At 51.1% G+C, this 22,549-nt stretch overlaps 8 protein-coding genes across 8 annotated transcripts; 5 read left to right on the forward strand and 3 right to left on the reverse strand.

The window, feature by feature from the left end:
* Nucleotides 1-373: 373 nt before the first annotated feature.
* On the forward strand, nucleotides 374-2,167 carry MAA_00855 (Auxin Efflux Carrier superfamily; the record flags this gene model as incomplete). Its single annotated transcript, XM_007818853.1, has 3 exons — nucleotides 374-650; nucleotides 714-2,049; nucleotides 2,104-2,167. The coding sequence occupies 3 exons, from the start codon at nucleotides 374-376 to the stop codon at nucleotides 2,165-2,167; spliced, it is 1,677 nt and encodes a 558-aa protein (XP_007817044.1).
* A 567-nt stretch (nucleotides 2,168-2,734) lies between these two features.
* Nucleotides 2,735-4,005, reverse strand: MAA_00854 (pyridoxamine 5'-phosphate oxidase; the record flags this gene model as incomplete). The annotated part of the gene is made up of 3 exons (XM_007818852.1): nucleotides 2,735-3,138; nucleotides 3,207-3,359; nucleotides 3,468-4,005. 3 exons carry the CDS (start codon nucleotides 4,003-4,005, stop codon nucleotides 2,735-2,737), a joined length of 1,095 nt encoding a protein of 364 aa, XP_007817043.1.
* A 109-nt stretch (nucleotides 4,006-4,114) lies between these two features.
* On the forward strand, nucleotides 4,115-6,136 carry MAA_00853 (methylcrotonoyl-CoA carboxylase alpha chain; the record flags this gene model as incomplete). The annotated part of the gene is made up of 1 exon (XM_007818851.1): nucleotides 4,115-6,136. One exon carries the CDS (start codon nucleotides 4,115-4,117, stop codon nucleotides 6,134-6,136), a length of 2,022 nt encoding a protein of 673 aa, XP_007817042.1.
* Nucleotides 6,137-6,510: 374 nt separating this feature from the next.
* On the reverse strand, nucleotides 6,511-7,708 carry MAA_00852 (swim zinc finger domain protein; the record flags this gene model as incomplete). The annotated part of the gene is made up of 3 exons (XM_007818850.2): nucleotides 6,511-6,681; nucleotides 6,806-7,419; nucleotides 7,480-7,708. 3 exons carry the CDS (start codon nucleotides 7,706-7,708, stop codon nucleotides 6,511-6,513), a joined length of 1,014 nt encoding a protein of 337 aa, XP_007817041.2.
* A 1,034-nt stretch (nucleotides 7,709-8,742) lies between these two features.
* MAA_00851 (Butirosin biosynthesis, BtrG-like protein) lies at nucleotides 8,743-9,417 on the forward strand (the record flags this gene model as incomplete). The annotated part of the gene is made up of 1 exon (XM_007818849.1): nucleotides 8,743-9,417. The coding sequence occupies one exon, from the start codon at nucleotides 8,743-8,745 to the stop codon at nucleotides 9,415-9,417; it is 675 nt and encodes a 224-aa protein (XP_007817040.1).
* A 138-nt stretch (nucleotides 9,418-9,555) lies between these two features.
* On the reverse strand, nucleotides 9,556-10,799 carry MAA_00850 (uncharacterized protein; the record flags this gene model as incomplete). Its single annotated transcript, XM_007818848.1, has 2 exons — nucleotides 9,556-10,094; nucleotides 10,157-10,799. 2 exons carry the CDS (start codon nucleotides 10,797-10,799, stop codon nucleotides 9,556-9,558), a joined length of 1,182 nt encoding a protein of 393 aa, XP_007817039.1.
* A 688-nt stretch (nucleotides 10,800-11,487) lies between these two features.
* On the forward strand, nucleotides 11,488-13,519 carry MAA_00849 (phosphatidylinositol 3; the record flags this gene model as incomplete). Its single annotated transcript, XM_007818847.2, has 8 exons — nucleotides 11,488-11,565; nucleotides 11,615-11,766; nucleotides 11,837-12,098; nucleotides 12,151-12,432; nucleotides 12,491-12,933; nucleotides 12,986-13,046; nucleotides 13,103-13,409; nucleotides 13,461-13,519. The coding sequence occupies 8 exons, from the start codon at nucleotides 11,488-11,490 to the stop codon at nucleotides 13,517-13,519; spliced, it is 1,644 nt and encodes a 547-aa protein (XP_007817038.2).
* A 580-nt stretch (nucleotides 13,520-14,099) lies between these two features.
* MAA_11390 (uncharacterized protein) lies at nucleotides 14,100-21,876 on the forward strand (the record flags this gene model as incomplete). Its single annotated transcript, XM_011413384.1, has 9 exons — nucleotides 14,100-14,709; nucleotides 14,760-15,406; nucleotides 15,461-15,744; nucleotides 15,795-16,923; nucleotides 16,974-17,222; nucleotides 17,272-18,510; nucleotides 18,563-19,037; nucleotides 19,091-19,571; nucleotides 19,632-21,876. 9 exons carry the CDS (start codon nucleotides 14,100-14,102, stop codon nucleotides 21,874-21,876), a joined length of 7,359 nt encoding a protein of 2,452 aa, XP_011411686.1.
* Nucleotides 21,877-22,549: the final 673 nt, after the last annotated feature.

The following is a 22,549-nucleotide window of genomic DNA, read 5'->3' on the forward strand; positions in this document are numbered from 1 at the left end:
TGGCGTTTGCGCGCCAGTGCAACCCAATCCTGCAGCCTACCCACGCACAGAGACACCTCTTGACGCTGTCCTTTTCTTGCCTTGGTAGGCAATACGGAGTACCGCTCCTGCTTGCCGCTCGACCCTGATTGCTTTAAGGTTATTCCATCGACACTCGTCGTGTTCGTACGCCGTTGCCACCGTGCCACCGATAGAAGCCCTAGTGGCTCTCGCCTGGCGATAAAAGGCATCCTGGTACCCGCGCGGCCTATACACCCCTCTGCTTCATCCTTCTCGACGGACCTGAGTCAAGGGCCGATATTTTCCTTCACTTCGTGATCAACCTCTCGCTCGAAATCTACATATCCATCAGATCCGCCGTCAGGGGAGCTTGATGGATCTCGCCAGGGTCCTCCCGAAGCCGACGTCCTTTCGACTAGCCCAGCTGGCTCAAGATGCATACGACCTGCCGTTGAAGGCTTTCAACCAAAATGGCAGCCCAGAGCCGCATCCGTCTCTTGCCTACCTTTGTCTTCTTGTTTTCGAGGCTGTCCTAGAAGTCGTCTGCGTCAGCTTGCCGGGCTACATTATCGCTCGGCTGGGCCATTTCGATGCTGACAAGCAAAAATTCTTGGCGAACTTGAATGTTATGCTGTTCACGCCATGTCTCAGTGCGTATCCAAACTGCATTAGCCCTCTCACGACATGAATCTAACAGCCCACTACTCTAATAGTTTTCACGAAGCTTGCGTCGCAGTTAAACGCTGAAAAATTATCCGAGCTCGCCATCATTCCCGCCATCTTTGTTGTCCAGACCGCCGTGTCATGGATTGTTTCCGCTCTTGTCGTCAGGGTCTTCCGATTCAATAAGCGGGCTTCCAACTTTGTCACTGCCATGGGTGTCTTTGGAAACTCGAATTCACTTCCTATCTCGCTTGTCATGTCCCTTTCACAGACGATCAAGGGTCTCCACTGGGACAGAATACCGGGTGACAATGACGATGAGGTTGCTGCCCGAGGCATCTTGTATCTCTTGATTTTCCAGCAACTCGGCCAGTTGGTGCGCTGGAGCTGGGGATACCACGTTCTGCTGGCTCCCAAGAACAAGTATGCAGAGTACCAAGACGAAATTTCTGAAGCTGGTCAGCAACGGTATCGCGACGAGCCTGTGGAGAACGAAAATGGCCATCTTTCTGACAACCTCGACGGTGATACGATAGAGGAGGATGAGACACAAAGTGTCGACTCCCATGACTACATTCCCGCGGGTCGAACTCCGACTGCTGGTGCGTCGCATGCGTCTGGGACGGAGTCTAGTGATGACGAGGAACTGCTGTCGCCCAAGAAGGCCAAGGCAGGCTATTCAACTTTCCCCAATGGACAGAATGTGGCTGTCAACGGCAACGACAACACCATGTTTGCGTTTCCTCATATCCGAAGTCATGCCGCTAAAGGAAACTGCCTATGGACTAGTGTCAAAGCCTCCATCGACAGTATTATGCTGCGAGCGTACAACGCCATGCCTCGTCCCTTGCGAGTTACTGCGTCGTTCTTGAAGCAAGTCGGTGTCAAAACAGTGATTTTCGTTTGGGAATTCATGAACCCTCCTTTGTGGGCCATGCTTTGTGCTGTTCTTGTTGCCTCTATTCCGTCGCTTCAGAAACTGTTCTTCGAAGAAGGCACTTTTATCAATAACAGTGTCACTAATGCCGTCGTATCAAGCGGGGGAGTTGCTGTGCCATTAATTTTAGTCGTCTTGGGCGCGAACCTGGCGCGAAACACCACAGCTTGCGAAGACAGCCACGACCCTGAAGAGGAGCAGATTGGAACCAAGTTGCTTGTTGCATCGCTTTTGAGTCGCATGGTCCTTCCTACCGCCATCATGGCCCCGATCCTAGCCATCACTGCCAAATATCTCAACGTCAGCATCTTGGACGATCCAATCTTCATCATAGTCTGTTTTCTTCTCACGGGTGCGCCAAGCGCTCTGCAGCTGGCTCAAATTTGCCAAATCAACATGGTTTTCGAAAAGACCATGGGCCGTATCCTGTTCCAGAGCTATGTCATTTGGTGAGTTGCGTTGGAGCTCAAACTTCCATGGTACCGAAGCTAACCATACTGTAGGATTCTTCCGTCTACCTTGGTTCTCGTAATGATGGCGCTCGAAGTCGTGGAGTGGGCGAAGTAGTTTAAGCCGTGCATACACTCTGTTTGGTATCATTTCCACCTTTTTCTTTTGCTTTTTTCCTTCCCTTCCCTCTCTTTGCTTTCCTTTCTCGACGGGTCGGCATTGTTTCTGCCGATTCGTACTTTGACATTTGGTACATTGCATTGGTTGGGTAAATTCTAGGCTTGGGCAGGAGCTTGAATCAATGCCCAGAATCATGGGTATTGATACATTGTTAGCATGGCATCTCATACTCTTCACAGAGCACATGGTAGATGCAAGGATCGGCGTTTTGTATTTGACACTGGGTAGCGCAGGAAAAGAACCTGGTTGTATGATGTAGTGAACAGCCATGACCAAAATTGAGAGGAGGAACGGTTCTTGTGCCCTAGTTCCCTGATTATATATACTGTTGTAGGGGCCACCTAGTAGTCGGCCATGTGCGAAAATCCCGAGGTAAAAAAAAAAAGTCAACGGAAGCGGCAAAGTTGGCAACAAGAAGAAAACGGCGACAGCATCCGGGAGTACAGCAAGAGTAGTAGTAGTAATAGTAGGCAAATCTGTGATATCAAGTCGCAAGTAGTGCAGTTAGGCCCCGTTGATCAAAGACGCATCTGATACCAAAGCCCAGTCCCGGACCGTGCCCTTCCAGTCACTGATTCTGACGTCCTTGATGTCAACAATGATGACCCGTACCTCCTCTCCGGCCACAAAGTGACTTCCACGTCCATCGGCACCCGTGTTGCTGTCCTGCCGGAAAATGGTCTCACCTTCCTCGAAGGTATTGTTGGCGAGATGCTGCTCCGTAAAGTACTTCTCCTCGTCTGAGCCGGACGGGGCCAGGCGGGCGGCTCCTCCTATGGTAGCACTGATGCTGGACATGGCCGAGGAGTTGAGGTTGAGGAGAAGGGAGGCGAGGCTGGAGCGGTGTTCGGGGCCTGGAGAACCGCCAGACATGCGGCGGCCCTGGGTAGGTGGCCGGTGGGAAACCCCTGGTTTTGGAGTGAGTTGGGTGGGCGATGATGGTCCCGGGGGAGGGGGAGGGGGAGGGGCGACTCACAGTCGTGGACGAGGAGAGAGACGCTGGGGTTGGTGATGATGTTGGTCGTCTTGCGTGAGGCTGGGTTGGTGGTCATGATGATGACGGGCACAGAGGAGTACGGCGACGAGGGGAGGTATGTGTAGTTCATGAGCGAGACGTGAGGCACGTTATCTGTGCATGTTGCCAGATGGAGCTTTGGTGGTGAAGAGGGTGTTAGTCGTGGTTGTCATGGAAGCATGAAGATCGGGCTCAGATTGGCGGGGTTAGACGGGCACTCACGAAACGAGCATTTTCCAGGCATTGCACTACTTCTGGGGGTAGTGAGTTGGTGGTTTGCTTGTGAGTGTCGCCTTCGGAGGCTTCGTAGTTGAGTGGAATTTTGTCCATGGTTGTCGGAGCGTGAAGGCTTGGGGAGGACGAGGGCGGTATGTTGGTATACAGTCAGCTCGTGCGGCGTGGTCAGATGCGCGAGGTCATCCGACTTGCTTCGTGCGTCTGCCGGCTGGGCGTTGAGCTGCAAAACGTCTGGTGGGGCGGCTGACCCGGTCTGGGAAGTAGCTCTACTGACAGGCGTGCTTAGTAACGAGAAGACATCGATGGAGTTAAGCTGCTCCCGGAGAGAACCCCAGATTTTCTCAGCCCCGGCAGGTGCGGCAGGTGGGCACCTGAGCCGCAGGACGGACTTGGACTGACGTCGGCCTGCTGGCTGCTTGTTGCTTGGTTTGCCGGCTACATTCGGCTCCCCACGGTCGGATGCGTGTCTTTGCCAGAGCTGGCAAGCCCGTTGAGCCGAACATAACTGGGCGAAAACGTCCATTGCCCGCGAGTTTCTCCATCTCCCTCGAAAAAGTATTCATGGTCGCTCTTGGTTCTGAGGATATCCTGCGCGCCCAATTCTCGAGACAGTCCTCGGTACCACTCCAGCCATGCGTTCCATCAGAACCAACCGCCTCCCATTGAGGCCCCTGCCTCGTTACATGTCCACAGCGTCTTCGTGCGCCCCCAAGACGACCGCCCTCAGCTCGGTGCTCATTGCCAACCGCGGAGAGATTGCCATTCGGATAAACCGCACCGCGGAGCGGATGGGCATCCGCGCCACCACCGTCTATACGGACGTCGATGCGGGTTCGTGGCATGCCTCGACCGGATACCAGTCCCTGGGGCTTGGCCCAGCCAGCGGCTACCTCGACGGAGACAAGATCATTGCGTTGGCCAAGAAGCACGGGATCCAGGCGCTGCATCCCGGATATGGTTTCCTGTCGGAGAATTCTCAGTTCGCCGAGAAGTGTGAACGGGAAGGCATTGTCTTTGTCGGGCCGCCCGCAACGGCCATGGCTGACATGGGCAACAAGGCGAGGAGCAAGGAGATCATGACGGCTGCCAACGTGCCCTGCGTTCCCGGCTACCACGGCCCAGAGCAGGGAGAGCAGGAGCTGCTTCAGTATGCCAAGGACATCACGTTCCCCGTCTTATTAAAGAGTGTGCGTGGCGGCGGTGGCAAGGGCATGCGAATTGTCATGACAGAGGACGAGTTCATGACCCAGCTGAAGAGCGCCCGTGCCGAGGCTCGCGCCTCGTTTGGCGAAGGCGGCGAGGTGATGCTGGTCGAGAAGTACATCGTGCGGCCGCGCCACGTCGAGGTCCAGGTGTTCGCCGACAAGCACGGCAACACGGCTGCTCTCGGCGAGCGAGACTGCAGTGTTCAGCGACGACACCAAAAGGTCCTTGAGGAGTCTCCCGCCCCCGATCTGGACGAGGCTACGAGACAGGACCTGTGGGACAAGGCTCGCAAGGCCGCTTCCGCCGTGGGCTACGTGGGCGCCGGCACGGTCGAGTTCATCCTCGACAAGGACAGCGGCAAGTTCTACTTCATGGAGATGAACACCAGGTTGCAGGTCGAGCACCCCGTCACCGAAATGGTCACGGGCCTGGACCTTGTGGAGTGGCAGTTCCGCATCGCCGCCGGCGAGGAGCTGCCTCTGAAGCAGGCCCAGGTGGAGGAGCAGATGAAGAAGCTCGGCGCGGCCATCGAAGCCCGCATCTACGCCGAGAACCCCGAGAAGGGGTTCATGCCCGACTCCGGCAAGCTTGTCCACGCCGTGCTTCCCGAGTCCGTCCAGGCCGACCCGGACGTCCGGCTAGACTGGGGCTTCGGCTCCGGCAGCACCGTGTCAGAGGCCTACGACGGCATGATTGCCAAGCTGATTGTGCGCGGAGAGAACCGCGAGCAGGCCATTGCCAAGCTGGCGGCCGCTCTGCGCGCCTTTGAAATCGTCGGCGTCAGCACCAACGTCGAGTTCCTCAAGCGCCTGTGCTACTCGCCCGCCTTCATCGAGGGCGATGTCGAGACCGGCTTCATCGACAAGTGGCGCGACGAGCTCTTCAAGCCCAGGCACATCGGCGACGAGGTCTTTGCCCAGGCCGCCTTGGGCGTCCTGAGTCTGCAACTCAACGGCGCCGAGCCCCACGGCCAGACCCTCGGCTTCGGCGATGCCAGCGCATCCAGCGAGCGCAAGCTGGCTTTCAAGGTCCTCGACGGGTACAGCGAGAAGGAGGGCGAGATTGTCGAGGCGGCCGTCACCCAGACCGGACACAACCTGTACAATGTCACCGTCTCGCGAAAGGGACAAGAGGCCCCCGCTGTCTTTAACAACGTTGCCTCCGAACATACTCCCGAGGGCGCCGTCATGAAGCTGCAGACGTACTTCCCTGCCGAGAGAATACTGTCCTCTGTTGTCCCGCAGACGCAGGACAACGACACCAAAATTACCGTGTTCCAGCATGGTGTGAAGACTGATCTTTCTTTGTTGCCGCCTTCGTGGTATGAGAAGGCGCTGGGTCTGAAGGAAATTGCCGCCTCGGTGGTTGCTCCGATGCCCTGCAAAATTTTGAAGAATGAAGTCGTCGAGGGTCAAGAGGTCAAGAAGGGAACACCTCTTGTAGTGTGAGTCCACCGCGCACCATCTCTCATTTCTACGTCCAAGTTTTTACTAATTTCTTTTTAATTTTCTTTTCTTTTCACAGTATTGAGTCAATGAAAATGGAGACGGTGATCCGATCGCCGCAGGACGGCGTAGTCAAGAAGCTAGCCCATAAAGAGGGTGTAAGTTATTTTCCATCAAGATTCCAAGACACGGCAGGCTAAGTTTTTTTTTTTTTTTTTCAAATAGGATATTTGCAAAGCAGGCACAATTTTGGTATTGTTTGAGGAAGATCCAGCCAAGGGGGAAGCATAAGCAAAATTTCATAAGAGGCGTTTCAGGACACGAATCAAGATGCTGGGCGGCAATGTATTGACTATATATATAAACGATGACACATGTTAGATGATGATGGCCGTTCTGATGCATTGTACACAAATTTCTGTAGCTGTTTCTTCCTGGAAAGCGCTGTGGTTGTTGCGTCGAGTTGTCTGCTGGGTGACTACCTCGTCCTCATCCTCTTGTAGTCGTCGGGAAGATGCCTGCTCAACTTGCTCTTCCTCGCTGCCTTTCTAATCCGAACCCACCACTCCTCAAGGCGTTTCACGTATCTCGGATCAGACGGGGGTATGTATTCCGTAAATCGTTTGATGAGATTCTGCGTCTTTGTTAGCCCCCCCCTGCACCTGCACATACACAAAGAATGAAAGATGAAAGGGAGGAGGATGAAGTGGGTGCACCAACCTCCTTGGTGGCCAACGTGATGAAGCCCAGGACAAAGGCAACCCATGCAAGGGTTCCCTTTGTGCCGAGAAACTGGTTTCCGCCTCTGAATTCCACGGTACCCGTACATCGCCCCGTCTTGGGGTGCGGGAAGATGTTCTGGAAGTTCCAAAGGACGTATCGGTTGCCCTGCATGTACATGTAGATGTCGGTCTCGCTCCGCAATGCTTTGATCTCGGAGGCGACCTGTTTGAGGCTCGAGGTAGACTTGCCCCAGGCCAGCGTCTCGCACACGCCCGATCCGGAGCTCTGGCTGTTCAGCTTGCAGTACTGGTTCTCGCGCCGGGCCGGGGGAAGCATGGACCACATGAAGTCCTCGTAGGCGATTGACGCAAAGGCGATCTGCTTGAGGGTGCGCAGCTTAAACTTGTTCTTGCGGCTGACGGGCGTGACGTGGACGTGGCCGCCACAGGACTGGTCCTTTTGCGGGTTGAAGTGCACGCGCATGGCTTCCCAGAAGTCGCTGAGGATACGGGTGAGGTGAAGGGTCGTGTCGAGACGGGGCGACACGACTTCCATGCAGACTACTTGGAGAGTCAGTATATTGTATGGGGGAAGTCGGTGTTTGGGTGTCTGTTGAGACGAACCGTATGGGCGAGGACGTTTGAGTGATCCGTCGCGGGTGACGAACCATTTGCCGCCGTAGTACTCGGGATGCTTGCTGTATCTCGAACAGTCATCGTGGACGGCTTCGATGCCTCGATTTTGTAGTTTCTGGGCCAGCTGTCGGTACCAGTCGACGTTTGTGAAGCTTTCGCCGCCGCCGTAGGGCTTTCCTATGGATTCAATCTCGACGCCGAAGTTGTAGTGTCTCATGGCGACTGATAGACGTGACGCAGGTGGCAATGGATAGGGTACGTTCCGGTGCAGGAGTAGAGTGAGTTTGACACTGTTGGAAGATGCGGACTTGGAATTATATAGAGAACATGCACATTTGAAGCCTGTTGAACAGTCGACATTGGTCACCTGAGCATGCGTATCACAGTCTCTGAATGGGACGAACTGCCCTCCTCTTGTCTTCTCTGGACGAACAGTTAATACGGGACAAAGCCCACAGGCTCAAACATAGGCACGCAGTCTGGTATCTGGTAAAGGAACACACAGCAGACACAGGTAAGCCTCACACGTATTGTTTCTGAACTCGGTACCTTATACGGGCAACAGTACCCAACACAGATGCAAAAGAGGCCCAATTACAAAGCCAGAGGATGAAGGGGCAAAAAAAAAAAAAAGGAAAATCGAACAAAAACCTGAACTGATGTCGTTGATTCGTGTCACCCCAACGGAGTATTGTCCCGATGTCGATGAAAACAAGCATCGATGTCTCAACCACCACACGAAGTTGCCCAATTGCTCGCGTCACGCGAGGCTTCCTCGTGCAGGGTTGGAGGTTATATGTGGCGTGGGCGGTAGAGGTTCGGTTGGACGAGAAACGTGTGGAACTTTGACCCGTCACAGCCTCATTATGCGAGGCACAAATTCTTTTGTCCGACGTCTTTGGATTCGCCGCCGTTGAAATATGAGCAGACGAGTCACCCGAACGTGTGAAGCTTCGATTGGCGGTGTCCAAAGACGGTCAGCAACTCGCGGCCAAGCAGCATGTTGCTGCCCAACATATGCACAACAGATCCACCGCCATGACTCCGGTTTGCTCGACGACCCCAAGCATGGAGCAGTGCCAGGTTTAAAAGTGACCTGCTATTGAGCAGAATGAGGCACTTTTCTCTCCCTCCTCAGCTTCTGGCCAGTGGATTTCCCCTCTTTCGCTCCGTCGCTTGCCCGCCGCCTGACCACTTTTTTCCGGCATTGGAGGGAGGAGGAGTACTTGATCGAAACGAAGCAAGCCAGCCATGGGCGAAGCAGAGGCAGCTCACGAGCCGTCGGGTGACCCTCGACATGCCAAGTATTATTTTGCTTACGGCAGCAACCTACACATGAAGCAGATGCAGCGCAGATGTCCCAAGAGCAAGTACGTCGGCTTTGGGCGGCTACCCAACTTCCGATGGCAAATCAACGAGCGCGGGTATGCCAACGTCGTATACGCAGAGGGGCACTGGGTCGATGGTCTGGTGTACGAGATTGAGGAGACGGATGAGGAGAAGCTCGACATCAGCGAGGGCGTCTCCAAGGGCGCCTATGAGAAGCAGCATATGCAGGTCAGAGTCAGGCTGGCCTGCTGCTCGCTGTATCGCCGCTCTGTTCCGTGGATTGTGTCCCGCGGCGGGCCATGTCGCGTTCGCAAGAGTGTCAAGCACAGCCATCGGAAGACGACTGCCACTATTGATAGAGAGACCGACAATGTGCTGGTGTATATAAGCCTGGTGCACGTGGTCGATAGCAGCCCCAAAGAGGAGTACATTGATCGCATCAACCGTGGGCTCAAGGACGCGGCGTCTCTCGGCATGGATGATGACTATATTCGCAACTGCATTCGGCCCTTTGTACCAGAATCAGGTGGCTCAAGCCAGGAAACACCCACGCCTACGAGATCAAATTCGCCGCGAGCAAGTGAAGCTGGAGTATAAATGAAGACTCAAAATAACAAAACGAGTTTCCCATGTTTCCTCTTCGTACATTGTGTTTGATGGGGGTTGAGTTTCTCTCCTTCGTCAAACTCCTACACGCTCAAAAAACAAAAGGAAAAAAAAAACAATTGTACATTATCAGCCGTCTCTCGTGGCGCTGTACAGCCACGTCAAAAGCGTGGCTCTGTGAGTGACCTGGTTCTCACCGCCGTGTATGAGGACCTTTGGGCGACAGATGGCCTTGAGAGGCAACTTCCTCCCCCCCTCTACCCTCTCCACAAACAACCCAGGGGCGATATCAAACAAGTATCGGATGTTGCGTCGACTAGGGGACTCAGGTGATGTGCCACTTAGGTCGGTTACTCGGCCACCATCGGCCAAGTTGAAACATTCATACACCTCAAGCCGTGTACTAGCCGTCTTCAACGGCCACTTCAGCCAAAACACGTTTACTGATGTGTGAAATCTGTGGGCTAGATCGGCTGCGGGCTGGACCACGGCTTTTCGAACCGAGTTTTGGAGCTCCAGGGGCGATATCTTGGGGAATATCGGTATCAAGTATGATGACAGGTCCTTAGAAATTAGATAAATGTACGATTCCCGTCTAGATTTGAAAGACTTTTGGGTGCTCAACGCCAACAGAGTTTCGCTTCTCCATTCGCGGCATTGCTCGGCATCTGTGACCCGCCAGTTAGCAAGACCAAGTAACCCCCTCCTAAAATATTGTGGTTTATCCTACTTCGAGATTTCGCCATGGCCGATTCAATCCCGAGAAGCCATAAGAGGGTTGCATCCTCGGTAGAATCATCAAGGGGGCAATAGAATGGCTTTGAAAAGAAGGCCAGCCATAAGTAGTACATGATGGCTGCCACGACGTGGTATTCATCGCTGAGGTGTACAGAGAGACATCGTTTCGCTGGCTCACGGAGCAATGACAGAAACTTTGTCGCTTGTGCTGGCGGTGGCTTCTTGATTTGGCCCGACGACACCGCTTCCAAGGTTATTGGCAATTTGTTTTCGACCCATCGTTGAATTTTGTCGCAGAGTGCCTTGTACGCGTCCCTCGCTTCCGACTCAGTAATGTCTTCCCGCTGTGACTGCAGTCGAAATATTTGATCACCAGCCTCTTGAAGGTTTCGGTCCTTCGACTTGACTTGAGCTTGTGCCTCGAGCAGCTGCGCCTTGGATTCTGATAATTCCCTGGTAAGCTGGTCAATTTTCTTCAAGAGTTTCTTGTTTTCTGCTTCCGCAACTTCGAGTTCTATCTGCCGACAATCTAGGACTTGCTCGGTAAAGCTGCGTAAACTTCGTTCATCGGCGAGTGATCTCTCCAGGCTTTCTTGCTGGTCCTCCGTAGCTGTTGCCGTGGTGTCTTCCGCCATTGGGGCGTTCGGTTTGTGTGTCGAAGTTTTTGACGTGTCTTGGACACAATTGAGTATTAACTCGCAAATGTGATTCATTGAAGGTTCGACTAAATTCCCAATCATGACTTTAGAAAACATGACCGACTAGACGGTAAGCGCGTATGTGTAATGGCATCGTTCTGCACAGCATGCGTCACTCCCCCACTGAGGCTTGCTCCATGGCAACAGAGCGGCGGGAAGCTGGGCACCAAAGCCGGCTGGTAGGTGCGGATGCTTGGGCAATAAAGTCGTTATGTAGTTACTTCGTCTACCTGCCATTTGAGACACTGCTGCCGCCCAGCTTTGGCCAAATGCCGTGTGACAACGTGCAGATTAAAGGTACTGTGCCTTGGGCTTCCGGCTGGGCAGCAATGCTGCACAAGTTGGCCCACTCTCGAGACCGTCAGTGGACATTAGAGGGCATGACAATGCCCAAAGCAGTCGGTAATGCAGCAGGGGCCGAGGTTGAGTAATAGAAGCAGGACTCTAATTAGAACCCTCGCCCTTTTCATTAGTGTGTCGTGCGATATTTCGGTGTAGTCATTCGACGAGGCCGCCGCAGCAACAAGACACCAGCTTGTAAGCAAAGCGCTGATGGCAATCCACTCGCATTAAGCCTTGGGTTGCAATTTCCGTACGCTCGTCTTTTGTAACCTCAAAACCCAAAATGGAGAAAAGAAGAATAATCGTCTCAATTGACTTTGGAACAACGTATTCTGGAGTATCCTGGGCCGAGACAAGCCGAGTAAGCTGCATCGTGTACTGCTAGTAGTTCAAACGCTGATCTCCATTAGCCTGATGTTCAACATGTCGTATCGAGCTGGCCTGCCATTGACGGCCTGAGAAGTAGTCTCAAAGTACCTACAGAGCTACGAAAGTTAGCTACAGGATGGCAGTGGGGTTTCCAAATTCCCGAAGATGCCAAACGATATCGCTTCTTTAAGCTGTAAGTTAATCTGCAAGGCTCGGGAAGCTGTATTCAAGCTAGGGGGTATTTGAAATGTAACACCCGGCAGGAAACTGGACGAGCCAGATAGGCCAAGCCGAGATGGAGATACGCCATTAGAACTGGCCAGAATCTACCTCTCGTGTTTGCATGACCACTTCATCGGTATCTTGGAAAAGAAGCTTTCGCGCGCAGTTGTTCAAATGACTCCAATGGACTTTGTCGTTACGGTGCCCGCAATTTGGTCCAACACGGCAAAGCAAGCCACCGAACGAGCGGCCGCCATGGCCGGTTTTTGTGGCAACAAAAGGATCCTCCTCATTTCAGAGCCAGTATGAATTACATCTCGCTCCTTGGGAATCCCTTCGTAGCTAACTATGTTAGGAAGCTGCGGCTCTGTACACAATAAAACACCTCGGCCCGTCAGTCCTGAAGCCGGGCAAAAATTTTGTACTTTGCGATGCCGGAGGCGGCACAGTCGACCTGATATCATATGAGGTATCGCATTCTGGTAATTTGGCAGTGAAAGAAATAACTGAAGGCACAGGCGGAAAATGCGGCTCCGCAATGCTAAACAAGAGATTCAGAAGATATCTTAAACAAACACACGGCGACAAATATTGGACCAATGAGCGTCTGATATTGGCAATTGCTGAATTTGAGTCGGTGGGTACATCATTTGCGCCGTATTCTTCTACCAGTAGTTGTGCTGAAAGGTATACAGTTCAAGAAAGACTTCACTCCAAAGGGAGAACCCCTCACGATCCGTGTTGATGAGAGCCTCGGCCTCAAGCGCAATCGGTTCACCATACCGCAAACCGACATGACAACCAGAATTTTCACACCAATCATGAAAGATATTATTTGCCTGATCAAGGAACAGATTGGACTGGTCGCTGACGAGATTGCCGCAGTGGTGCTGGTTGGTGGCTTCGGTGAAAGCTCATACTTGAAGTCGGAAGTAAAAGCAGCCCTTGCACGCAACACTCCAGTGCTGCAACCCGATAACGGCTGGATAGCTGTGGTAAAGGGAGCAGTCATACACGGCCTGGGATATTATCATCCCAGCTTGACCCAAGTGCAAATCGTATCGAGAATAGCCAGGCGCTCCTACGGTACCTGTCTTCTTGCTGCGTATGATATGTTGCGGCATGACCCTAAGGAGGCGTGAGTTTGGTTTCATGATATTGGGCAGAAAATTACGCTAACTCACTTCAAGGGTTTGGTCTCCAAAGGAAGGCGAGATGGTGGTTGCCGAAATGTGCTGGTTTATCAGAAAGGTCTTAAACATTCCCTGTTCGCTCGATCCGATATATCAAGTACTGACTTTCCCAAGGGCGAGTCTTATACCGAAGGAATACCTACCGCCATTGATTATCAATGCGATATACCTGTTTCGTCTGGTCCTGTTCCGCAAACAGAAATCGAGATTTTCTGCAACGACGATCCTGAGCCGCCGATCCATTGCACTTCAAGGACGACGTGCATTGCAACGCTAGCACTGAACCTAGACAAAATCCCAATGTCTACCAAGAACGCCGCAGGAGTAACTCGGATTGGCAATCATAGGTACTTTTGCCTGACCGGTGCCATAGAGGCTAGCTACGGCTCAGCCATGATTACTTATAAGGTTAAGCTGGGAGGTGAGTCAGCAGAGTTTCGTGATTAAATTGACACAAGCTGAAGAGCCGTAGGCGTGACACACGATGCTCTCACGGTGCGATATGAGAATCAAGGGCTCGGAGTGGAATAGCTTTCCCTAAGCCCTCCAGACCGTTGGAGAATAGTTTCTCACTCCACTTACTATAGCGCTGTCAGGTCAGACGGTGAACAATACTGCAGATCAATTATCGGGGTGAAGCCCCTCATATCTTAGCACACAGGATAGATGTTTATTATGATCAGACTGAGGAACCCACAAAGAGCAAGAGATCTCAGTGCACAAGCTCGTCAGTCCAGGAATTGAAGCAATGAAATTGAAGTTGCACGGTCCCAGCTCGATTCTAGACCATGATTGCTTTGACTCAAATGAGAGAAAGAGGGGCAAGAGTTGACAATACTCCCAGTTGCAGAAGAAACAAGAGGTCTCGATGCAGGATGTTTTAGTTCGGTACAGTATGAGGTAAGTGGAGTGACTGTTCCTTCTGAATGAGCCCTGTTCACAGTCACAGCTCCCACATCGAAGGTTCTCGGCGGGTGGATTGGTGTCATCACGTGATGGCGCGTCACACCCCACGATCACCTGTCGCGTCACCCAGTCGACGTCGGATCACTTTGTCAACTTTCTCACGGGCTCGAAATGATTGCCAATAACACACGATGCCAATAGGAAGATGGCACAACACTCCCGTGGGAACACAGCTCCGCTAGGTCAGAATGGCGGCGCTGCCGCCGCGGGAGAGGGTCCTCCGCCATCGACATTGGCTGCTCAGCTTGTCGAGAACATATCGACCTCTACCAAGTCCTCACGATCGGATGAGAGCAATGAATTGAAGGAGCTCTTTGCAACGATTCAGCTGGTCAAGGATCACCCGGAACTGCTCAAATCCCAGGCCGACCGAGTTGAACATAATCACATGCTCATATACGTGTACTGCCGTGTGGCCTTGGAAGGCATAAAATTGGACGATCCATTTGTAAACCGAGCACATGCTCATGCCGAAGCCCTAAAAGCAATAAACTTCCTGAGATTTACAATCAAGGAAACTCCATCTGTTCTCGCGCATACACATGCCTCAAAAACGCTGCTGTACCGAGGCACTGAGCCACTTTGGGTTTGGCTGCTCCCGCATCTTTTGCGATTACTTGGCCACGCTTTGTTCCAGGAATTGGAGGGCTCCCTAGAGGGCTTCTTGCAGTATTTACTACTATTGGTATCACGAACGAATGAACTGTGGTCACATGGTCCGGAATTGGTTCTCTACTTGCGAGCTTGTGTTTCTAGTATGCATTTTTTCTAATAGAAGAAAGGCCTCAGCACTAACTGCTCCTAGGCACGATAGATCAATTACAAGACCCATCACTAGACCCTTCGGAACTGAACTCTTTTATATCCATACACCTCCCGTCCCAGTTTGCGCTGCGCCAGATTCTGGGGGAACAATCCATGGGCCATGGACCTACATATCAAATCTCCTCATCATCTCAGGCGATACGACAGATAACAAGCTTGGCAAAAATACTTGCGTATCCCCTCATACAATCTGACTCAACATTCTCTTCTCTGGCTTCACTATCTCAAACTGTCCCTTGGCTCTTGGATACGTGGCTCGACCTGCGGAATGCCCAAAAGCGATGGGATGTGGCTGGCTCGAGCTCTCCTATTCCGATTATAGAGACGGTGCTGAATATGTCTCATGGACTTGCATCTGGAAGTGAGATGACAGCTACATTCAAGGATAAGTCACATGTTCTTTTAGTTTTGTTGTGTAGTGAAATGGTATCCTGTCCGGAGGCCCTTTTACAAGAAGACGAAACGGGTGATACGTCTCGGCAGCTGTATTGTCAGGCACTCTTAGCCATATCTGGTGCTACACTCGAGTCATATTCTATTGGGCGTATGGCAGCTTCGAAACTAGTCCAAGAATTGACTTTGCTCTCATCACAGCATGCGTTAATTGGAGAAGGTACAGACATTTGGGTAAGAAGCGTAATTTCCCGTCAACAAATGTTGGAGTTGCACTAACATTCGAAGCGATGCACTCGTTTGTTACGTCAAATCATATACGCCGCTCCACGACATACTTTTGATGAGGATACAAGTCCATCCCATTTCCGCGACAAAGATATCCAGAAGGCAGTTGAGGGTCTCAATCTGGAGTATGGGCGTAGTTCTCCGTCAGAAACTGTCGCCAAAAAAAGAAAAGTTGTTGCGGCGAATTCCAATCCACTATTGAGCCTTTTTAGGGCCATTTACGATACACTCAATATGGCTTGGACAGGAAATGAGGCGGGATTCATGCCTGAAGAGCTATTTCTGTAAGAATTCTTTTCGTATCATTCTTTTTACTGTTTTCTAACTCCCGCAGTGAAAACTTCACCAAAGTACCCAACAGTAGTCAATGTCTTGCATTGGATCTCCTTTCTAGGGTCTCCTGCGTTTGTGATGGCTTGGGAGAAGTCACTACTCATTCTCTAACTGAAAATCAGTGTCCGGTCTGTGAACTTGGCCAAAATTCAAAGCCCCTGATAGATTTGCAAGTCTCCAAGACTGCGTCTCGATTAATATTTACAAAGCTTATTCAGGAACCTTCGTTCTTAGAATCAAGACAGCCTAGGGTTGCTGCTATGATAGCGCTGCGAAGGCTAGTTATTCATTGTGAAGACGCGGCTTTCTTGAATATTGAAACATCGGTGCCAGGGCAATGGTGTTTGCAGTCATTGAATAGCTCTGTCAGAGAACTTCGTGTTGCCGCTGGAAGGACTCTAGGGGCATTCATGCCAGTAAGACCTGTCAGTAATGTTGACGAAGACCTGATTGCGAGGAATCGTAAAAACACGATTGCTCTGCTCAAATCGACATCTGATCAAGACCCGGCGCATTTGGTCGAAACCCGAATTCTAGCGTGGGGACAGGTCGGTCGCGTTGTCTCGGAAGATGAGTTGAATTTGGTGTTGATCAAACTCGTCGATTACCTTGGAAATAGCAATAATATCGTGTCAGCCTTCACGTTCAATGAGCTTCTAAATCTTGCAGAGGCTCGCAACACAACGCCAAGGCGCCTCCTTGAGCCATTCTGGAAAAGCCTCGCATATATGACGACAAAGGACATGACTCAACGACCCCAACGAAGTCGAGCTATCGCGGAACTGCTACAAATATCCGTCAATGATCTTCTACTATTAATACAGACACACGCACTGCCCTGGTTGGTCCTGGATAAACGTCAAGACGTGATTCAGAAGATTGCCGAAGCTCGACAAGAAAAAGAGGTTTGGAGACAGCTAATGGATGGATCGAATCTTGCGGCAACATTGGCTCTATTATTGGTCCAGGACACTGGTGATATTGAAGAGTTTACAAAATCTCGCTTGAATGAAATATCTCCGCATTTCCACTCACTATCACTTCTTGTCTTGTTTCAGTCAGAGCCTGTCTTGATTGCGCTGGAACTTCTCAAGACAGCTGCAACAGCGGATGAAACCAAACGTTCTCTTGTAAGGACCAAAAACCAAGTCTTCTGAGAAACAGTCCTAACGCATTACAGGTTCACCGAGCCCTTCAACTAATGGCAACGACTATTCTGAGTACGAACAAGGACCCTAAAAGTAAGAAAGGGAATGTTATTGGTCGGTTCTTGCAATCTCATGTTCTGGGTCTCATGGCTCGTCTTACCGACGTTATCAACGATTCTATCACATTGCAGCCTCTGATTATGGAACAAAGAAGCGCCATAGTGACATTGGAAGAGATGCTGAAAGTCTGCAAGCAATATGTGCGGGTTGCCAGGCCACAGGTACGTCCATATTCCATACTCAGAATACTGTCTCCTAATGTACCATTAGATATCGGCCTGCCTTCTTGCAGTCATTTCGCAGGAATCTTTACGAGAAGCCTGCTTTTCTTGCTGGGCTGCAATGCTCGCTTATTTGGACGAAGAAGACGTTGAAGCATTACTTGAAACTACTTTTTTCATCATCCGTCGATACTGGGGCGTGCTAGACGATGCGACTGCGACTATTGGCAAAAATATGCTTCTATCCTTGCTGGAGAAGCACGGTGCCATGGTCGAGATGTACATCAGCAAGCTCCCTTCGCTATCGTACTGCAAAGGCCTTGAAAGCGTTGAGAAAACTCTGAAGGCAATGCGCCCAACTCTTGCTATGGAAGAAGCACTCGGTGTGTTTGCACAGAGAGTCAGTCATGACAACGCGGGTGTAGTTCATCAGGCTTTGACTGAACTTGGCCCATATCTGAGGGATAACCAGAGTGCTCTGTACACCTCTGCTGTGAGTCAAAGGCCAGACAATGCAATTACAACTATATTGAGGTCACTTCTCGACTGTGCTTGCAAATACAGCGGGGCACAAATAGACATCGCCCGACTGTGCGTTCAATGCATTGGGCTCATTGGTTGCTTGGATTCCAATCAGATTGAGACTGTTCGAGAGCAGCGATCTATTGTTGTATTGAACAATTTCGTGGCGCCGGAGGAGATGACTGACTTTGGGTTGTTCATGCTCGAGGAGGTTTTAGTGCCCTCATTTTTATCTGCGACTGATACCAAACTCCAAGGGTTCCTTTCCTATGCAATGCAGGAGTTGCTCGACAAATGTGAGATCAAAGCAGCTTGTGCCATGAACGAAACAGGCATGCTTGGTGGCAACGACATTTACAGGAAGTGGATCGCCATTCCAGATCATGCTCGAGAAGTCATGACCCCTTTCTTATCCTCCAGGTATATGGTTGCTCCAATGCCCCCGGTAACCGTGGAGTACCCAATCTTCCATCCAGGCAAACCTTACGGCAATTGGCTGCGGTCCTTTGTTATCGACATGTTGAGAGAGGGACAGCATCCCCATGCTGACTTGCTATTTGAACCTCTTATGCGCGTGATCCGTGTGAAGGATCTGTCGACTGCCGAATTTCTCCTACCCTACCTAGTGATACACATTTTACTTGGTGCACGGAGTAGTGAGAATGAAAAGAATCGAATAGTAAATGAGCTTCTAGGGGTTTTAAGACACCAGCCTGCTGACGATGCATCCTATGTGGAACGGGAAGAAATGAAGCGATATTGTCATGTAAGTGTGTCCCAAACTCAATGCTCGGTTCTCTAGCTAAATTGTGACAAAGGCCGTATTTCGTTGCCTAGATTATGCCATGAGATGGATCCAAGAAAAACGTGCAGCTGGAAGACTTTCTGCAGAAGGCAAAGAGAGTGTCGCAAGAATACAACGCGTACTTGATCAAATTCCAGCAGAGCTCATCTCACAGCGAGCCACTGATTGCAACGAGTACTCTCGCGCTCTATTTCATCTTGAGCAGCATGCCCAGAACATGGAGCAGCAGAAACAGGATCCAGGAGATCGAAGCAGATTGCTAGAAAAACTGCAGAATATATACGCTAATATTGACGAGCCGGATGGTTTAGAAGGTATCTCCTCACAGCTTCATGCACTCGACATAAATCAACAAATCCTGAGCCACAAAAAGGCTGGCCGATGGGCCTCGGCTCAAACGTGGTATGAGATGCAGCTTGCTGAGAATCCTCAAAACACCGAGGTTCAATTGGATCTTCTGAATTGCCTAAAGCAAGCCGGGCAACATGGTTTGTTGGCCTTACCCACAGCGCTATCAAGACACTGACTAACTGTTTACTAGATGTGCTCCTGAATCACATTGAGGGTATGCAAGCAGATCCTTCAGCTGAGAACAAAATCCTGCCATTTGCTGTGGAAGCTGCCTGGGTTACCGGCCGATGGGAAAGCCTGGCCAAGTTTACAGGGCGATTTCAAGAAGATGTCGCTCAAGATTTTAACATGTCTGTCGCCTGTTTGTTTGATTCTTTATATCGCCGCTCGGGTCCGGATGCATTTGGCAAAGCTATTCAGAGCATGCAGGACAAGATAGCTTCATCAATGACTGCGTCAGCCACAGCTTCTTTGAATGCCGCACATGAGATTTTGTTGAAGTGTCACGTTCTGACAGATTTGGACGTAATTATCAATACCAAATCTGGTAACGAAGCTGAACGGCGGAGAACTTTGGGGTTATTGGATGGTCGACTGGAAATCATTGGGGGAAGGTTCAGCGATAAGCAATACCTTCTTGGTATTAGACGCGCTGCTATGGAGTTATCAAGGTATGTGCATGATCGCAGCGCGAGCTTCAATGTACTTTATTCTAACAGTAAACTCGGCAGACCAACTTTTGCGGATCTGGACATCTCCGGTCTCTGGCTATCCAGTGCTAGGCTGGCACGAAAAACAAACTCTTTACATCAGTCATTCAATGCTGTGCTGCACGCCTCCCGACTAGGTGATGACTCGGCGACAATCGAGAATGCGAAGCTATTGTGGAGGGACAATCATCATCGCAAAGCCATTCAAATGCTCCAGGGCGCCATCGAACGCAACAAATTCATGACTCAGACTGGGCCATCAACGAGCGCTGGAACAGCTGGGACCTCGAAGCTCAACCCTCAACAAAAGTTGCTGACTGCTCGAGCACAGTTACTCCTCGCCAAGTGGCTGGATGCCGCTGGGCAATCTCATGCTGTCGCATTGCGAGAAAAGTACCAACAACCCCCCAAGACATACTCGACTTGGGAAAAGGGCCATTACTACCTAGGCCGACACTACAAAAAGATTCTGGAGGCGGAACAAACTCTCAAAGTCGAAGACCAGAGTGATAACTATGTTACTGGGGAAATTGCAAGGCTTGTCATTGAAAATTACGTCCGGTCCCTCAATTCAGGAACCAAATATATTTACCAAACTCTTCCAAGAATATTGACATTGTGGTTGGATGTTGGTGCACAGGTCGACAAGGCACCAGAGGGCAAGGTTTCACTTTCCCGGGAGCTGCATAAGCGACGAGTCGAGCAGCTTAATATGCTGCATGCCTTTCTCGACAAGTATATCTATCGCTTGCCAGCGTATATTTTCTACACGGCTCTGCCACAAATCGTGGCTCGAATCGCTCACCCAAACACTGCAGTTTTCGAACGCCTCAGTCACATCATAACCAAAGTTGTCGAGGCGCATCCAAGACAAGCGCTGTGGAGTCTTATTGGCATCATGACTACAAAGCAGGCCTCCGAGAGAAGGGTGCGAGGTGCACAAATCCTGCAAGCACTGAGAGGAATTCAAAGAAAGGTGGATGGCACATCTCACGATGTGAAATACCTCATCAGGACTGGTGAGAAGCTTGCAGAGCAACTTCTCGTAGCCTGTCAGAACGGTGACTTTAACAGCAACAAAACGGTTAAAGCTAGCCTTTCACGAGACCTTCGCTTCCAGCACAAGTGCACACCCTGTCCTCTGGTGGTCCCTGTAGAAAGCTCATTGACAGCCACACTGCCTGCGGTTTCCGAACACGTAAAGAAACACAATGCCTTTTCTCGGGATGTCGTCACGATCGATTGCTTCCTGGATGATGTCCTCGTTCTGAGCTCCCTTGCAAAGCCGAGACGTCTGACTGCCAGGGGGTCCGATGGCAAGAGCTACATGTTGTTGATCAAGCCTAAAGACGATCTTCGAACTGACCAGCGTCTTATGGAGTTTAACGGCATCATCAATCGGTCACTGAAACGAGATGCGGAGTCCAGCAGGCGACAGCTGTATATTCGAACGTATGCTGTTGTTCCGTTAAACGAGGAGTGTGGCATTATTGAGTGGGTTCCAGGTATCAAGACGATGAGAGATATTCTGTTGAACTTGTACGCGTCGCAGAAAATTCACCCCGACTATGCGGCATTGAGACAATTGATGGAGGATGCATCAGCATCTGAGAGCAAAATCCGAATCTTCACCGACGATGTATTGGGACGATTCCCGCCCCTGCTGCCGTTGTGGTTTATTCAGCAGTTCCCCAATCCGTCTGCGTGGTTTGCTGCTCGACTCGGATACACCCGGTCATGTGCCGTCATGTCCATGGTTGGCACAATTCTAGGGTTAGGTGACCGGCATGGTGAAAACGTCAACTTGGAGGAAGGTAACGGCGGGATATTCCACGTGGACTTTAATTGTTTGTTCGACAAAGGCTTGACGTTTGCCAAGCCTGAACGGGTCCCGTTTCGCCTTACGCACAATATGGTTGCAGCAATGGGTATATACGGATACGAAGGGCCATTCAGAAAATCGTCGGAGCTCACACTGAGCATTCTGCGGCAACAGGAGGAAACGCTGATGACAATTCTGGAGGCGTTCATATATGATCCAACACTCGATTTACAAAAGGAAAAGAAATCGTCCAGGAGAGGGGATGTGAGTGTGAGGCTGCAGCCGCAAAGCGTGGTGGACAGCATCAAGAGGAAAGTCAGAGGGCTATTGCCGAATGAGAACATTCCGTTGAGCGTGGAAGGTCAAGTGGAAGAACTCATCAAGCAGGCTGTTGATCCAAGGAATCTGACAGCCATGTATATCGGATGGTGTCCATTTTTGTAGTTGTACTGGGATCATTTCGGGGCGAAGTGGGCATAGATTAGCGTTTTACGTCGAGGTTTAAAGGGACAGTGTTTGAACTTGAGAAATGACCTGTCGATTGGGGTGGCTGTAAGTTCTGCGAAGCGCATTGATGCGAACATTAATGATGGCATCAAACACACGAGCCGTGACTTGTGATGCGGTGTGCTCAGCGACCGACGGTGGAGATTAAAATGTTGCATCTGAAGCACGGCGGCTGCGCAGGTCTGCAGGTTCTGCAAGGTTCTGCAAACGGTTTGGGCAACGCGCGACAACACGCGACTGACGGGCAGGGCAAGGCAAGTGCCGAGCAGGCAGGTGCCACCAAGCTCCCCCCAGCTCCTGCCTGCAACCAAGGAGTGAGGGACCGCACCCTCCCTATCAGCCCAGTTTGCCAGCCTACTTACCGGTCGACATGCAACGCCTGCCTCTGCGCGCTCGCTCCTTGGGTACATTGCGACAGCCTTGTTTCTAGATTTTTTTCTTCTTCATCCCACATCAACCTCTCCCTCCCGATCCATCTCATCAGCTTATCCTCCATCTGCTCCCGGTCGCATGTGAGCCAAACCGTTTTCTACAAGCATCATCAGGTGGAGCTAAGCTTCCAGCGAGACACTGTCTAGCGTGCTGTCCGCGGAGCCTGACATCTGACATC

This window comes from Metarhizium robertsii (genome assembly GCF_000187425.2).
Source record: "Metarhizium robertsii ARSEF 23 chromosome Unknown MAA_Scf_7, whole genome shotgun sequence".
NCBI classification, from domain to species: domain Eukaryota; kingdom Fungi; phylum Ascomycota; class Sordariomycetes; order Hypocreales; family Clavicipitaceae; genus Metarhizium; species Metarhizium robertsii.